Source organism: Hydra vulgaris, chromosome 14, assembly GCF_038396675.1.
Source record: "Hydra vulgaris chromosome 14, alternate assembly HydraT2T_AEP".
Classification (NCBI taxonomy): domain Eukaryota; kingdom Metazoa; phylum Cnidaria; class Hydrozoa; order Anthoathecata; family Hydridae; genus Hydra; species Hydra vulgaris.
Genome location: NC_088933.1, coordinates 31,572,858 through 31,591,987, shown reverse-complemented (window position 1 = coordinate 31,591,987; position 19,130 = coordinate 31,572,858). Strand labels below are relative to the sequence as shown.

The 19,130-nt window shown below is 27.0% G+C and overlaps 1 protein-coding gene across 1 annotated transcript; it reads right to left on the bottom strand.

Moving 5' to 3' along the window:
- Positions 1-5,292: 5,292 nt before the first annotated feature.
- Positions 5,293-16,745, bottom strand: LOC100199004 (E3 ubiquitin-protein ligase PDZRN3). The gene is made up of 8 exons (XM_065817396.1): positions 15,677-16,745; positions 13,689-13,763; positions 13,036-13,128; positions 9,339-10,007; positions 9,019-9,108; positions 8,497-8,559; positions 8,295-8,390; positions 5,293-6,700 (listed from the first exon to the last, which is right to left on the bottom strand). The coding sequence occupies exons 1-8, from the start codon at positions 16,298-16,300 to the stop codon at positions 5,384-5,386; spliced, it is 3,027 nt and encodes a 1,008-aa protein (XP_065673468.1). The 5' UTR covers positions 16,301-16,745; the 3' UTR covers positions 5,293-5,383.
- Between the last annotated feature and the right edge of the window lie 2,385 nt (positions 16,746-19,130).

The following is a 19,130-nucleotide window of genomic DNA, read 5'->3' as shown; positions in this document are numbered from 1 at the left end:
TGGAACCTTTTGAATGCTTAGTACTGGCAAAAATATAGCACAAAGTTCTTGCAGCTATAAACTACAGAAGTACTGTTTTACAAGCTCGCAATGCAACAATTGATGTAGAAATAAACAATTTGTCGAGTCTTCTTGTTGAATTAAATACGATAAGAGATAGTTGGGATACTATTCTAAATTAATGTAGATTGTTGGGCACATCTTTACAGATAAACAATATAAATATTGAAAAAATATACTAAAAGAAAAAACAACAACACACGAGTTAATAAGGACACCGGCAGAAGAGTTTAGAATTAATGTTTTCAATGTTTTCATGGATAGCATTATTGGAAATATGACAAGAAGATTTAATGCAGCATAAGAAATAGATTCTTTATTCAATGTATTATGATTGTTCCGTGATTTAAATGATCAAGAAATACAAAGTAAGTGTGAAAAGTTGCAAAAAATGTATAAAAATGATATTGATGATCATCTTAAAGATGAAATACTACATTTAAAATCAATTTATGATGCCAATATACAAAATATTTCTCTTCAGCCCATTGAATTGTTAAATGAAATCACTCCAACACATACATATAAGCGAATTTGAAGTAAAAAAAAAAATTTTTTTCTATATCTTCAGTAATAAACAATTTATAATCATGAAAAAACGTGTAACATTTTACAAGAATACTTTTATTTAAAAAAAAATTAGAAAAAATTTAATTCATTATCGTTTTGTAAAAGGTTTTGTTTAAGTTTCATTTTAAATTGATGAAGCGAAGAGAGTGTTTTTAGATCGTCGGTTAAAAGTGTATTTCATAATTTAGGTCATAATCTAGGTTTTCATATCACTGCAATATCATGCTTGTAACAACTTATAAGATAAGCCTGTGATTTTCCTTGCATTTTAAATCCTATTAACACTTTAGGAACACCATTGCACCAGAAGAAGTTAATGAAAATTCTAATTGTAAAACACGGTTGCTAAGGGCGTTAATAAGAAACTATTCTGTCATTAAAATATATTGAAATAACTTCCTAAATATTTGTTTTTAAAAAAGTTTGATGACAAATTTGAATTCTAGAATAAAATTTGGTCTTGAAGCAATTTTAATTTTTTTTTTAAATTGACATTTTCACTGTTTTGTTTGTATAGACGTACCTAGTATATAGAGCCACAAAAGCTGAGAAGAGATTAAAAAAAAAGTTGTTCCGAAGCTGCAATCGAACTTTTGCAAATCATTCTGAGTGCACACAATGTAAGAAATAAAACTAGGTGAAAGTTTTCTTTATTAAAAACTACTACAAATATAAAATCTTAGCTAAGTCTAGGTAGCATATCTCCCCGTAAACTAGTTTGTAACTCTTAGCTTCCAAAATTAGAATTGCAAACAATTTTTTTTTTTTTTTAACATCTTCGCTTCCAACAAGGCTGCAAGCAACCACTAATGAGAGTTGGAAGTTACTCGAAGAGAAAATATGAAGATTGTAGAGCAAGATAACGATTGACAGACAACTTAAAGAATTGCAAATTATATGAATCAGGAAAGCAAGATGAAGGAAGCGAATTTCAAAGGACTGATGTTCGAGTAAAAAAACTAGGCAAATAAGAGTTTTTGGAGCACTTAGGAACAGTCAGAGAAATGGATGAGACTTTATTGAATTTCTGTGAAAGTTTTCAAATGTGAAAGCAGTGTTGAACAAAGCATAATGGAAAATGTTTTAATTATAATAAATTTGTTTATAACACTTTTATTACGAAAAACTGTAACTTCATTAGTTTGCGAGGATTGGATTGGCTTTTTTTCGTGTTTGCGGCGATACACACCAATACATATTAATAATATATAACATAAGTTGCAATGTAAAAACAAGTTACTTTTATGCCATTCCGTCCTCCTCTTCCTCCCAATACAAATTGGCTGCAAAATTTCAATCATAAGCTTTTAATTAAATTTTTTTATTTTTCAAGTATTTCAAAACATTAATTGAGTAGATAATATATATTTGCGTACGGCGTTGCAGCACTCTATTCTACTTCTATCAGCGATCAAATCATGACCAAAATGATTTCGTAAATATTTGAAAGTGAAGTTTTTAAACAGAAGTTCACTAAATATTTATTAACAGTTAAATATATATGTATATATATATATATATATATATATATATATATATATATATATATATATATATATATATATATATATATATATATATATATATACATATATATATATATAAATATGTATGTATGTATGTATATATGTAAATATGTAAATATGTATGTATTCAAGTATGCATGTATACATGTATGTATGTATGTATGTGTGTATATATATACAATGTATATATGTGCGTATGCATAAATGCATGCATATATGTATTTATGTATGTATGTGTATATGAATGCATATACATACATACATACATACATACATACATACATACATACATACATACATACATACATACATACATACATACATACATACATACATACATACATACATACATACATACATACATACATACATACATACATACATACATACATACATACATACATACATACATACATACATACATACATACATACATACATACATACATACATACATACATACATAAAACTAATGCATAACTTCATATTTTCTTGCAAAAGATAATCAAATAAAATGAGTGGAATGTTGGTTTGTGTTATTCTACTGCTTTGTTTCACACAACTTGTTTGGTTTTTACCTGTATCAAATGAAGGAGTATCTAATGCTGTTTTGAATAAAAAAGATTTTATACAAAAGTCGAAAATTAAACAAATAGATAAACAAATTGACAAAAAGAAAGAAAAAAACAAGCAGCTACCAATAAAAATTGAATACGAAGATTTGGAATCGATGGAAGACGACGGGAGCGCTTATATCGTTAAAGCATCACCAAATTCAAAAGAATGTCAGGTACCTTTAAATATAACATTCTGTCAGTGTAATATTCCGGAAGGGTGTGATTATGCTGATGGTCATAAATCGCATTGCAATTCTACCGAATGCATCTGTAACAACTGTCATAAACCATGTTGTTGCAAAGAATGCCATAAACCGTGTAACTGTGACAATTGTCAACCACAATGTTGCTGTAACAACTGCTGTAAACCATGTTTCTGTAATAACTCCAATAAAAACTGTTGCAGCTATCCTAATTATTCATGCAACTGTATGCCAAGTTGTCAGGTTACACCTGTTCACTGCATTGCCTCAGTGTGTTCTTGCCAACAAAATACAGAACTAGGAGATTGTTTGTGTGAACATGGTTGTATGTATATTCAACCTATAGAGGGGGTTCATCAGCAGTTTGTTTCTCCTCCTTGCTGTATGCATCATCAAATGCCAAACCATCCTTGTAATTGCAACTATTTTTCAAAAGAACATCCGTGTTCCTGCTTTTGCAGCAATTCACACGGTAGATACCCAGAACCAACCAAGACAACGTTTCCTACACCTCGACCATTCGGTTGGAAACCTCAAAACAAATGTATTTGTAAACAGGTAAAAGAATGCTCAACGTGTTGCAATCCATGTTGTCGAGATAAAGTATATGACGAATTAATGATAAACCAAACAAAAGTTACATCATGCGAAAATAAGTTTTGCAACAATGATACATCTGATTTACTCAACAAAACAGATAAAATTGAAATTAGCAATTCAAATAATTCATTTGAACTTCCTCAAGATGGTGTCATGGTAATGTGTTGTTATAGTTTTGAGAAAACTGAATCCCCAGAAATATTTTATTCAACCATAAATAGAACTTCAATTCTCAATAATGAACAAACTTTAGTTAATTCATCTTTGCTCACCAATGCTACCGTTCAAGTAGTAAAGAATCTAGACGAGCCTAATGATCCTACATTTGTAGTTGGTAAATAATAAAATGTGCTTTTTAGTGTCCTTAAAGTTTTACAATTAAACTTTATATTTTTTTATTGAGTTTGTTTATTATCTTATATAAACACTAATCTTGATTCATCGTTTTTTTATGTTATTAACATTGGATTAATATTGCAAGAGTCTAGCTGAATGGCTTTATTTTTCTATTACACGTTGATTTATGATGTTAACTTAAGTTAACAGTTCTTTAGAAAAAGTAACCATAATTTATAACCATAGTTATAAAACAACTATACGGCATAATATATTTAATTTTAGAAGTACAGTTATATAGTTCTAAGATAACATAGCATTGCATAGTTAGTATGCCATATTTAATTGTAGAAGTACAGTTATACAGTTCTATAATAACATAGCACTGCATAGTTAATATGCTATATTTCGAACAGTTGATTTTTAAAATCTATGTCTTAAAACAATATATCTAGTCTTTAATATAAAGTGCTGTTAGATTAACCACATTTGATGTTAGGTGCACATCTAATGCAACAGCTATATTTTATAAAACAAGACAAACCTTCATGTTTCTTAGGAGAGATATTTTATTTTATATGCTTGGTATAAACGATAATATACATGCTTTTATATGCTTGGTATAAATGATAATTTACATGATTCATAGATAGTAACATAATAAAGGAATAATAAGAGTAAAGTAAAAAAGAAAACCTTTAAAGAAATTTCATTAAAAAAATCACTTTTTAATTTTACTTTCAACAAATATATACAGTCTTTTTCTTTAAATGTATAAAAATGTTTGCTTTAACCAGTAAAATGTCTATTAAAGACCAATACACATTCTAATTTCGTGCTTTCGAAATACGCTTTTGATTTTAGAAATAGATTCATTCCTGAAAAAATTTTGATTTGCTTATAAACACCTATGTATTAAAATCAAGGGTTATTAAAGACCATAATTAAGATCATAGCTTCAAAGATCATGATTATTTTAATAAATTAAACTTTGACCTTTTTTTTTTAATACAAATTTTGTATTTTTGCATCTAGCGCAGATTTGATAACTAGGTAAAATAAAGCCATATTTTAATTAATGAAGTATAACTTATTATTTTTCTTTTTAAGTAATGGAAACCTAATCAAGTGTTTCCTAATAGTAATTTCTACTAAATTTCAACTAAAAATTTTCTAGAAGACAAAAATAAATTTAAGCGACACAGAAAGTTAAACAGTTAAAAAAATGAGACTATGAACTTTAAAACAAACTCAAAACTTAAAACGAAAAAATAATAAATAAACCTTTTTTAAAATAAAAAACTATTTTGTCAAATTGAGTTCAAGAAAATTGAACAATAAATGTTAAAAAATCTTTTGGTTATATACAATAACAAAGAAATTTTTTAAATATAATTTTTTCAGCTAATTTATTATATTAAGGGAGTGCATGAAAATATAAATGAATATCTTTACAAAAAAAAAAAAATAATTTATATTGTTGTGACATGTATAGGACCATTAAATATTCCAGATCTGTTCCTTTGAGATAAAATTTCTTCAATAGTGATAAAATTATCAAAGACGGCACCTGGTAGCGTCATATTTCGTTGAACAAATTCTGCAATTTTACGTCCAGTTTCATTTTGGTATGTAGCTTTTATTGCCGCTTTTTCTAAAAGTTTTTGACGACGATCTTGGTGCCGGACTAACTGTCTTTTTCTTTGATCTCGGTCCCAATATTGTCCTTGGTATATAGTAAAAGCATCGTCGTCGGTAGTCATGCCGCAACGCTCTTTGTTTATTTCATCCTCTCTCTCTTTTAAAACTTTATTGCGGTTTGAATTAGTTTTTTTAATATAGACATGTTTTCCATCTTTGGAGCGCCGAACTCTCCATTCAGCCTCTATTTTCGTTGGATCTAGTGAGTTTTCTTTTGCTTCCATGCTTTGTATTATTTTAAATTCTTCCCAAACTCTTTTCTCGGTAGCATTCCATCCTGGATGAGAGTCTATTTGAACATGTTTCTCGGATTTAGTCTTATTTGTTACTAAGCTAGTTTTCATAGAAGAACGCAAACTACTAATACTATCACAGTATCGACGATTATTTAATGATTTATCCGTATTTTCGGTACATGGCAAAGTATAAGTGTTAGAAAGTTGCTTTACAGGTAAATTACATTGATCAACTTCTTTTGTATTCCTACAACTTATTGCTTGATAAGTTTCTAGATTGGCTGATGATTTTGGTTGAATAATTTTTTGATTTACTCTGTGTCTCGCAATCGAAGGAGAATCTAAGTAAGCTTTCATTTTTGATAAATGCTTCTGCTCTTTTATAAATGCGGACTCTTCATTTAATTGTATTTTAATGCTTTTCCCACTCGTAGAAGACGAATTACTATCACAACGAGGTATTTTGTTTTGATCTTTTGATTCGTCGCTTCCGCAACTAGAACGCTTATCCGTTTTTTCTGAATTTCCAAATTTATTTCGGACAAAGTTTTTTAAAACTGACGTCATTTTTTCGCTTTTTGTATTATCTATGATTTCCTCTCGTAAACGCTCAATATTATTCTCATAGTTATTATTTGTAACTGGAACGATTCCCAAATTTTTTTCATTTGCATGTAGACATTTTTCAGAAGTATGATTTTTATAAGAAAACGCTTTATTATCATATGTTGCGTTATCTAACAGTTTAACGGGATTACTTAAAGTTAAATAAGGAGGTTCTGCTTCTTCATTTATGCTATCTAATAAATCTAAATCAGTTTCTTCTGCTTCGTCAAAACATTCGCTTTGTTGCTAAAATAAAAATATTGGTTGATTGTGTTTATTAATTTACTATTATATACATGGATTTTTATATATACAGTATTTTGGCAGTATTTTTTTGATGTTTGAGATGACTTTCAGATATGGAGCAAACTAAAAAAACTTATAGTTTATTCTTATGTTAAATAAGGATACTTTGCAAAAAATTGCGATAATTGGAGTCTGGTAACAAAAAGCCCTAATATTTTTGCTGTCCCAAACGTGAGAGCTACAAGTTGATAACATATTTTTTAATTATTCTCAATTAAATTTATAATCATCAATAAATTTTAAATTTCATAAAATCATCTCTACAAATATATACGCAGGCGCCATCATATATCATTGGCTCATAATTTAAATAATTTAACTTAAGACATGAACGTATTTTTACCTATTGAATTTTCAACTTATTGTATTTTCAAACAACCTAATAACTGTGTCTATTCCAATATATTCTTTGTACGCATCTTGGTAATTGTATTTGTATCAGAGCCAAATTTTAAGAAAAATTAAATGCGTTTGTTGAAGCAGTGGCGTCGCTTAGGTTGGTGTCACCTAGTGCGGTAAATTTTTGGTGTCACACCTCTAGACTAATAGGTGAAAGGTGAAACTAAAAAAAAGTCCTCTGTATCTAGAAATTTCAAAAAAAAAGGTCTTTAAGAAAAAAGGTTTCAGCATATTTGCTTTTTATTCGTTTTGGTATCACGTTACGCCAAACATCGTTGGCAAGGGGGTACCCCCTAGCAACACCTCTGTGTTGAAGTATGTACACTCTGCTTCGTTAATAGCGCAAAATATGTATATAAAAAAATTTTAAAATACAGACAAGTTAGTTAAATTGAAAATGATCTATAATTGGTTAAAATTAAGTCATGTAATATTAGTTGAATATAAAAATCTCGAAAACAAAGTAAAAAAAAATCCAATAAAAATGAAAACGTCGTTAATCGGTCGAAATAAAAAGTATTAATCGGTAAAAAACAGGGTCAAAGTAGAAAACCTTAATGAATTTCTACTTTTATAGATGCTAATTTTTTTTCTTTGTAGATCAAACTAATAGGTTGTAGTTTTTGTAGGTTGAAAGTTATGACTATGTAAATTTTCTTGCTGGAAATGACCTGAAAATGAGAAAGCTGTAAACTTTACATAACTTTTGACCACTAAAAGATTATTAGATGAGTTTTAAAACCTGTCGGTGAATTTAAATTTAGATAATAAATTTAGTCTTATTTAACTTACTACCCTTAAACTTAGAACTGGGGCTTAATTAAACGGTATTGGAGTATTATTTAAACTTAAATAAACGTTTAATTAATACCCCAACCCGAAGTTTTGGGTTAATTATTGTTCCCTGGTTCTAATTTTATGTCAAATGAGAAATTTTTTATGCAAAACATTCTCATTTGATATAAGCATAAACCTACATAAACATAAAATTTTTACAATGATTGAAAGTTTCGTATTTAAAACATAAAAAATTCTGCGTTCTTTAGTGGGTTTAGCATTGGAGTTTTGGGTAGGTTTCAACGTTAGAGTGAGACGTTCAGTAAAGTAGAATATTTGAAAAATAGTGTGATCATACCTCATAAACTGCTCTAGCTACCACTAGAGTAATGGTCTCGTTTTCTTGTAAAATTTTGTATGCATTTTCAACATTTTTTACTTGACAGCCGTTAATCTATTAAAAAGAAATCAAGAATCGTTTATTCAATAACTAAAAAAAAATAAAATGATCAGCAAAGACAACTTAGTTTTAAAGTTGCAGCATACCTAAAACGTCATACCTGTACAATTTGGTCGCCAACCATAACTTTCCCTGTAGTTTCAGCTTCGGAGCCTTCCTCTAACTAAAGTATGAAAATATTATAATAATAAATTACAGTAAATAAATGCATCTAAAGCTTTAAAATAAGAAGTTGCAAAAAAAAAAGGTTTTTAAAAAAGGTAATTATCATCATAAGCCTAAAAATTTTTCGGCGTTTTGCTGAAGATTTTGCAAAAAATATAGAAACAAAAAATCATTTTTCTGCAAAATTTTAAGTTAATTATATGAGACAATTCATGATTTGTGGCAAAGAATTTCTCTGTTACAAGTTTGGTATTAAAAAAATATACTTTTATTTATACATTTTTCTTAAAAAATTAATGATATTTTTCAATGATACCGTAACCTTAACCAACCATTTTAAACGTATAGTTTAAACTGACGAACCAATTTAGCTGTATTGTTTAAATTGACAAACCATTTTTAAAAAATAGAACCTTATTCATTTATAAAAATTTTAAAACTAAAAAGGAATACTTACGTCTCCAACGTAAACAGCTACGTCGTTTTCATCACCACCTACACAAAGTAATAGCCCAAACTTCCCATTTGATTTTTTCAAAACAACTTCCTTAAAAATAATAATTTGAAGTAGCATAAATAATAAATATATTCTAAAATAATATAAAGACTTGAGATCCTAGTAAACATGGTAACGACTTAGTAACTCGCCTTAATGACATAATTAGGGGGACTTAATGGTTGAATTAGGGGGACTTAATGAACATTTCTAATTCGTAAGAATAAAAAAAAGTAAAGAGTAAAAGTTCAAAAACTAAATCATCAAAAAATTTTTTTTACCTCGTACTCAAAATCATAATCAAAACTGACAACTTTTTCAACTTGATTCCATTCCTTTGCAGATAAATCTGAGGGAAGGATGTAAAATGTACTAAGCCGGTTGTTCTCAGCTTGTTCAGTTTTAACTTTGTTTCTTAGTGTGACAACTGATGTATTATCATTGTTTTTCAAAATCGGAGATGAATATGTTGTGCTTGTATCAATCGAGTCTGTTGGAGATGCGACTCGTACCGTATCGTGTGAAACTTGAGAGTTACGTGTCGTATCGAGTCGTACGCTCCGTGATGACTTTTGCGTAAGTAATGTATCATATGCGGAGTCATACTGCTCGTTTTTATTTGTATCTGAGTTTTGCTGACTCATCATACTCACACCCTCTTTATTATTCGATTCCTTAAACTCGTGAGGATTAAGCCAACGTTTTTGATTGTTAAACTTGCATAGTGTCTCTTGTGGTTGGCAAAAAGAATTAGTCTGTTTCTCGTTAAATTCTTCTTCGCAGGTAACGGCAAACATGACTCCAAATGTTTGCGTACCAACATCAACAAAGTCACTTGTTGCGTTTTTACTTATTTGTCGTCGAACAAGCATTTTTACAGGGTTTCCAGACTCGCGAAATGCTTTTACGGCTAGTTCGTGTGTTGCACTTCTTAAGTCTACGCTATCAACCTTAAAAATAAAGTAACAAATTATTTTGAGTTTTTTGCGTAAACTTTGTTAAAAATATTTACAAAAGCTTTTGTTTTTATAATCGCATTTAGAATAATTAATTGTAATAAAGCATAATACAAGATTGCAAATACAAATATATAATAAGCTTACTACAAGGCTGCAAACACACAAAAAATAAGATTTTTCATAACTTTGCAAAAAATTATAATAATAATAACAAAAGCATATATTTTTTTCAGCACTTTGCAATAACTGTTTGTCCTTTGCTTATATTATTTACATAGATTAAAGTCACTGCCAATACACAGCAAAATAATATTTACGTTTAGTAAAAACAAAAAGAAACCTTAAATTTTTATGCATTTAAATAATTATTATGTTATTTTACAGATGTGTAAGTCTAAGACAAATTTTTATTTAACACAAAAAGTTATTTACAAATATATGCTTAGAGTGGCCCCCTAAACTTCAAAAAACAATAAAAAGCAGTTATCAACAACTCCTTCACAACTTTTAACAACAATAAACGCGACAATTGCTAAATATACATCGTACTTTGAAGTTTAATTTTAATAAACGAACGCCATCCGATGATTTTTTCTTTTTTTTTTTTTACAAAGACATGACTAAACAATCTATCAGTTATTGTTATTCTTTGTCCAGCCTTTAATAAATAATTCCGAATGAAGATTATTTTGACAGAAAAGAATTACGTTACTAACAGTAATTTCCGAATTAAGCCCAAGGTGTAGCGTTAAAAGACCATTATTAAAATTCCATTATTTTTTCTTTCCGAATTAAGAATAATGTGCATGCGGCAATGTTTAAAAGATTAGCACTATAAAAGACGATATCGTTTTATTTAATTTATTGCTAATACATCGCTCAAAATAAGTTAAGCGATAACGTTTTTTAAGCTTGTTAGAAAAAAATAATTTTTGAACAAAAATTTTTTTCAACTCTAATTTAAATAGCTAAAACAAAAACTTAAATAAAAAAATAACAAAATTCAAATATCAAAATAAAATTATGCAATAGAAAAATAAGAAAAGGTTAAAGTATGAAAAATAATATATTTATCGTTTCAAAATTTTTTTTTAAATTGTAACTTGTCTTTTAATCTTGCATTACAAGCAAAGCATAGCAACCAGAAATCTTCATATATATACCGGTAATAGTTGGTGGTCACCAACCATATTTTATCTGCAGATAATTACTATCGATAAATTTGCAAACAAGAGTTAGAAATTTGCAAACAAGAGTTAGAAATTTAATAAAATTAAAAAGTAAAATAATTGTCAATGAAATTTAATAAAGTAAAAGAAAAAATTGTTGTACTCAATGCAAATCGAGAAATCGAGAAATCGAAAATTATCGCAACCTAAAATTTCTTATTGTATATATACTCTAACCATGGAACTATATTACCATAAGAAAATGGTCATAGATTACCTAACCTAATATTTCCAGATAACACGTCCAATACTAAATTAATGCGATGATGCAGTATAGTTGTTTGAATTGAAATCGGTTAAAATCGAAAAAGGATTTAATCAAAATTTTTCTCAAGTACACGTTGGATAGTTGATTAAGGTATACAGTTTTATAAAATTAAAAAAAAAAGCCCCCAAAAAAACCGTCTGACAACTAAAACAAATGTTACTTAAATAAAAGCTTTATGAAAAACATTAAACTTTCTGTTTAGAATATAAATCTTTTTTCACTTTAATATATATTGATAATTTCAAAGACCAGAAAATGTAAATCATAATAAAAAGTCCTTAATCCAAAAATACTTGATTAGCTGCTATAGCTGATACTTGATTAGCTGTTACATACGAAGGAATGCGTAAACCTCGGTGTTGTCAAAGATACTTGATTTGCTTTTATAGCCGAAGGAATGCATAAACCCCGGTGTTGTCAAAAATAGCATTAAATGTTTACAAGAAAAAGTTTTGTTAAACGTTGTTTAATTTCATTCATTTCATTCAAAACTATGTTTTGGCCATAATTAAACATCATCTCATTAAACTAAAACTGTTAAAACATATCTTAATAGTAAAAAAAAAAACAATTGTGAAAAAGATTGACAACCCATTTATATTTTAGAGGCGGATTACAACTCCAGTATTTATAGTCCAAATGCAGATTTATGGGGTTATTTGAAACTCCTAGTTTGCAATAATATTCGGAAAACTTGAGCATAAAATCAAAAGTTGAAAATATACTCTTTAGAGAATTTACTTGCCTGCAGAGAGATTGAATAAAGTTACCAGAGAGACCTAGAAACTTAATCCATATTTAACTTGATAAAGCTTTTATAGACAAATATTAAACTATTTTTGTTTTCTTTCTTTTATTGTTTAAATTTTTTAAAGCTTGAAAAAGATATTTAATGTTTAAAGTTAAGTTTTATGAATTATCATTTTTATATATTTGATCAAAAATAAAGCAAAAATTTAGTGCAAAGTTAAAATTAAATTTAGAAAAAATAATATCTCTTTTTTCATTTGCGTGCATTGTTCAGAATTCAGAAAATAACTTTTGTGGTTTTGTCACAAAAAAGAAAGTTTATATATAAGTTAATATAAAACTTTTACATAAGTTATTATAAATTTATTTCAAATCTACTTTATCTCTTTCTCTCTCTCTCTCTCTCTCTCTCTCTCTCTCTCTCTCTCTCTCTCTCTCTCTCTCTCTCTCTCTCTCTCTCTCTCTCTCTCTCTCTCTCTCTCTCTCTCTCTCTCTCTCTATATATATATATATATATATATATATATATATATATATATATATATAAAGAGAGAGAGAGAGAGAGATTGGTAAAAGTAGGTTTGAAATAAATTTATTTTAATGACGTAGGTTGTTTAAAGAAAATGGTTTCAAGAGTTGAAAAAAAGTTATTTATAATGATGCAGGAAATATTTTCATACATTTTAAACAAAACAAGTAAAATAGAACGCAAAAAAGGGGGAAAAAAAAGTTTATATGTCAGATTGAAAAATTTAAATCAAAGATAAATTACCTCCAAAATACAATCATGAAGCTGTAATTTACCATCAGCAGCACCACCTTCAACAATTCTGGATACAATAATACCATCAGAATGCTTTTCGTCCTGAAAAAGTTTCAAAATTATTAGCAGTTTCAAAATGCATAATATCTTGTAAAAACGTTGTATGTTGTAAAACTGTTATATGTTGTAAAAATAAATTCATACCCGGTAAATATAAAGGGGGAAAAAAAATTATGTTTACTAATTTTAGAGTAGCTATGGCGCTAAATATTGTTGTATATAATACAGCTGATTTTTTTAAATTTATCACTTTTTGTACCCCCTCCCCCCAATTCTAAAACAATTAAAAAAGCTGTTTTCTGGCTCCCAATTAGAAAAACTTTAATTCAGGGTCTGTAAAACGAATTTCAATGGGGTTTTCAAAATGGAAAAAGCGTAATATATAAAAAATATGAAAAGCATTTTGACTAAAAGCTATTCAGTTGAACTCTAGTAATTTGAACTCCTATAGTTTGAAAGATCATTTAGATCGAACGAATTCTTCGGTCTCTTCAGAGTTTAATATTTAAGATTGAACTCCTATAATTCGAAAACTTTTTTAATTAAACATAGATTTCTTGAAAATTCAAATTTACTAGAGTTCAACTGTAATTCGTTGTTACCTGTGTTGCACCTCCCATTATATTGAAGCCCAAACTTCCATTAAATCTTTCTAGATCGATATGTACGTAAGATACCTAAATTTTCAAAAATCTAGGAATTGTATTTTTTTAGTCTAATTTATACATATATATATAAATATTTATATAAACGTGTGTGTGAGTGTGTATATATATTTATAAATGTTTATATAAACGTGTTTGTATATATATATATACATATATATATATATATATATATATATATATATATATATATATATATATATATATATATATATACACACACGTTTATAAAAAGTGTCTATATGTTTCCCATAACACAATCTAGTTACTTTGATAAAAATTTATTACGGTGTTTTGATTATTACGCTTAACAAAAAAAATTTAGAGTATAGCAGGAGTCATACTAAAGTTATTTGATGAAAGAAAATTGTTCGCAGTTTGTTTATTCACTGGTTATTTTTATTTGGTTTTGTTTACATTTCTTTTCATTAAATTAAAAGACAAACATTTTTTTACATTGTTTTTGCTTTGTTTAAGAAAATTGATTTTAAGATTAAAACCAAAGCATTAAGATTAAACCCAAGTTTAGAGCTTGATTCACTTCATTTTTAAAATTTTAAGACATTTCTAGACGATAATCTTCTGGCAAAAGAAACAGAAATAAATTTAAAGACCGCCCACTATTAATTCTGAAATTAAGCATTCGTAATCCAAAAAAAAAAAAAAAAAAAATTGCTAATGCTTAATAAGTGCCACTTTAAAGTTTTCCGTTTCCACACTTAAATAATTGTAACACATTTAATAAACAATAATAAACATAGAAACAGTAATACCAATTTAAAGCTTGTTTTGAGTTTGCTTAAGAACTAATCTCATGAGCTAACTATGAGCTAACTCAAAAAATGACCATCTGAAAGCATTTGAATGAAACTTAAAAAAACTACCTACGTTTTAAAACAATACTTTGCATCAGTTCTTCAGTAATGTGACCAAGAAAACTCCCCTGCGAATCTTTTCTCTTATTATTTTAAAGAAAACTATGGAAACGAAGTGCATATATAACTATGGAAATTGGTTAAAAACCAATTGGTTTTTTTTAAATATTGTCAAATATAAGTTTTTTTACGCCTTAAAAATGTATTAAGGTTAGCGTAATAGCTAATGGGCACTCCACAATGGGATGTTTTTTAGGGGCAGTTTTTTTTTGACGCGTATTTATTTTGTCTTCCCTTATATATTACAGTAACCAAAATTTTTACAACTCAAGATTCAAACTTTCAAACATTAAGATGACAGTTCTTCTTTCATTTCTCTAAAGAATTCTTTCTTTATAAAATTGAATGTCATTTTGAAAATATATTAACCCTTTCATAAAAAATTAGTAGTTTTTGTTAGAACTCTTACAAGCACAGGGCTGTTGCTAATAAATAATCAGCTAATTCGATTACTTTTAATTACTGGATTTATAAAGGTTATGCAAAAGTTTTTTTTGCCAGAACATACTCTTTTTTATTTAATGAATTACATAGTTTTATATAAAAGTTTTTTCATACCTATTATTGTTTATTGTAAATATTTTTAATTATAATTTATAAATATTTATCCATTTGTGTAATTTTTTTTATTTTTTATTTTTTTGTAGCTTTACTCACCATTTTTTTTTTGTAGCTTTAGGTGCTGCATAATTTACAAAATTGATAATTTAAAAAAAAAAGGGGGGGGGGGGGGATAATAAAAAGATTTTTCGATAAGATTAATAGAATAGGGTTACAATGATTAAGATTTTTCTTTCAATTTTTTGTGTATTATTTGTAAAATACTAATAATAATATTAAATGGAAACGTAAATCTAAAAGGATGTTTTGAACTTTTTTACTGAGATCTCAAGACTGGAATCAAAGCTTTTAGCTTAAGAAAGACTTAATTTTCTTGCTGAATTTTTCCTTAAAGCATAACAAAAAAATTTTATATAAATAACTATTTACTTGATTATTTTTCTTGCCTTGTTCTCCTTGAGTAACTGCAGCTCGTAACCGTAGGTCCCGTATTTCTTTGTTATATTTTAAAGACTCTTCATAAAGCTGACTTTCGATTTCTGAAATTCGTTCCAAATATTCTTTTTCTCTGTTCATCAACTTATAGGACAGATGTTGATTTTCGTGTTCGAGATTTACTATTCTTATCGAGCATTGTTTCACTTTTAATGATAACTCTTTTAAACAATCGTGTGTCATACCCGAATCATTTTCACAAACAGTACATTTATCATTCAACTCCACACGATTATAGCCCTGATACAAACATTGCCCTTCGTGTAGTTTGTTAAAACCAAACTTATATATCGCTGGACATCCTTTGTTTTTTTGGATGCAATATACATTGTGATTTTGAATGAGACTCCATAAGAGTCTTGAATCTTTAACTCCAACTACACTGGCGCCACAGAATGCACAACAAGAATTTTTGGTACTCCAATTAAGCCAGCAACCCCGGCAAAAATGATGTCCGCAAGGATTAATTTCTAATGGATCTTCTAAAATGCAACTGCATATGAAACAACTAGCATCGTGAACCATAGAATCAACAAACCGCTCCAATTCAATACCCATTTTGTAAATAAATATTTCCAATACGTATATTTCCTTTTAATAAATAATTCTTTGATACAGTTATTTCAACAAACCATCAGTAATTTTTCCAAAATATATTGACATGTTATTTCATAATTAAGTTTAATTTTCTAAAGAAATACAAAATGCAAAAAATACAGAATAAATTTTTTTTTGTTCTAAACATACAAAGTATGTTAATTAACTTTGTTTGTGTTCATACTTTAACCAGTAATCCAAAAATGTATTAACTCATAAATCTAAAAAGATTTATTTTTTACATATCTTATTTCAATGACAACTCAATTTGTTTAGAAAACAATCTCCTTGCACACTCAATTAATTCTATAAAAAACAACTTTTTTATTATTAAATTTACCAAGCACAATAGATTTATACAAATATCTATATGTAATCTAATAAATTTAACTTTTACAAAAATTGTAAAAAAAGTGTTTTTAACATCTAATATTATAATAAAATATAGAAAAAGCCAAATTGATTCTTTGGGGAATAAAAAACAATTTAAATTTCTTTTTAAACTAAATATTCTCTAAACACCTAATCGTTTTGTAACACGTGCAGCACTTCCTGAATTACGTCAGATCGAATTTTTTGTAACATTAAACTGCCAAAATGAATGAATGATAATCTCTCTTCAAAAACCTAACGTCAATGAACTTTCAATGAACCTTATGTCTTTAAAACAATAAGTAAAAAGTAGGAAACACTCCTTGGTTAATTTTGTTTCACTACAAACATAACGTTCTGGCAATAACATAATGCATTATTTTTACTTTATTTAGAGGGTATTTAAAGTTTATAATATTCTTATGAATTATAACAAAACGTGGTAGGGATAAAAAAAGACAAAAAAACTAGATTATAATTTGCTTTACAATTGAGAATGCAATAATAATGGATAATCTTTTATTTTGTCAAAAAATAACGAAATATAATTACATTTAAAAATAAAATAAAACTCAAATTTTTTTTCAATAAGCAAAAAGTAAAAATAAAATGATTACAAGAAAAGGGTTCTTTCTCTCGTGAACTCTCGTGAAACATTTAGTATTAAAAAAAAGGAGCGGTATTATTTTTTGGTTTTTAAGATAACTAACTTTCAATTTTAATCTTTACACTTTTTGTTAAACAAGAATGCTTTGCAAAAGATTGCAATGATGGCAGCCTTAAAAAAACGTCTAAAAATATGAGACCAATGCTTTACCCCTTAACTTAAGAGTAGCTATTTAAAAAAACAATTTTTACTACTCTAAAATAGAATAATATTCATTCATATATTTTAAACTTTGTTTATTAATCTTCTAATGTTCAAAAACATTTGTAAACCGTTCGATTAAGGTTTACAACAGTTTGAGGGGTTAAAACTTTGAATGGTCATAATTTGTGATTGGTTATTGCATAAAATTTAAAACTTATAAACAAATCTAGTTTGAAAATTGAAAGTAGTAAATGAAAATAGTAATTATAAACTTGTTGTTTTCACGTTTGGGGTAAGATGAATCAAAGGAGGGGGGAGGGGCATAAATTTTAGAGCTTTTTGTTTCCCAGGGGCCGCCCCTAATATAACTTTAGGCTATATATGTTTTATTAGAATGTCAAGATAATGTAAATAAACTACACTTAATATAATAAAGGTATAATGGCAGTAATTATTTTTAAGCTCATGACAAAATCCAAAAATAATTAATTAATAAAATATTTAAAAATAATTTAAAAAAATAATTAAAAATAATTATAATGACTTTGAAAAAATAAAATAATAATAAAAAGATAAAAAAAATAAAAATACTTTTTTTATTAAATGATGAAACTAACCAATAATTAATAAAATTAATTAATAAAATTAATTAATAATTATTCAATAGATTTTGTGCTAAGAAATTACAAAAATATGTCTTAACAAATACAATTAAAATTGGTATAAAAATTATACGAAAACCTTTACAATAAAATTGGGAGCATCCAATTACCTTTTAGGATAGATTTTCTTTGAAGATTTTCTTTAAAGATTTTATAAAATAATAAATATTACATCATAAACATGTACTAGTATACGTTGGTATATTACAAAAGCAAACAGTGAAAAATGTGACAAAGGCAAGTATTATATATCCGTATTCTAATTTTTAATATTTTAAACGATTTTCAATATTTTTTTACTTTTTAGCGCCCCATCTATTAGATATCTTTGACGCCCTTTTATTAAATATTTTTTCATATTCCTCTTTAGCTACCCTGTTAGTAATCAGTACTACTAATTTAAGTATAAAGAAGAGTTAAAATAAAAGTTCTATAAAAACAATAATTGCTTGAACTTATAGACATATTATAAATTTACGCAATTATTGTTTTTATTAACAAAATAAATACTATTGAAACAAATGATCTTAAAGGAAACTCCAAACAAGTAGCATTATTTTAAAATACAAAAGCTTATCAACTAGTAATGACATCTTTCGGATATTGCAGAGCACGCATTCAGGAAAATCCTAACAGAAAACATACAATGCTCTCAATATAGAAAATTTTAGTTTGTAAAATAAACCTGTTTCAAGTCATATACGACTGTCTTTGTTCCGCATCTTATTGAGACTATTCAAAAAATATTTTATAATTTCCTGGATGTAATATTTAGCGATAATAAGTTTACTGCATTACTTTTTTTTTTAATTGATTCATTTTTTAATAATAATAAATAATAATAAAATATAATATGATTTAATAATAAAAAATAATAATAATAAAATATAATAATAAAATATAATAATAAAAACAATAGTAATAAAAAATCTTAATTTTAATTTAA

Bases quoted from the DNA above. Each gene is read 5' to 3' on its own strand.
- LOC100199004 (XM_065817396.1), bottom strand. From the start codon at position 16,300: ATGGGTATTGAATTGGAGCGGTTTGTTGATTCTATGGTTCACGATGCT. The intron at 13,764-15,676 runs GTAAATAGTTAT...TTGAAAATTTAG, and splicing joins AAGGCAAGAAAAATAATCAA to GTATCTTACGTACATATCGA. The intron at 8,560-9,018 runs GTAAGTATTCCT...TTCATACTTTAG, and splicing joins TAGCTGTTTACGTTGGAGAC to TTAGAGGAAGGCTCCGAAGC.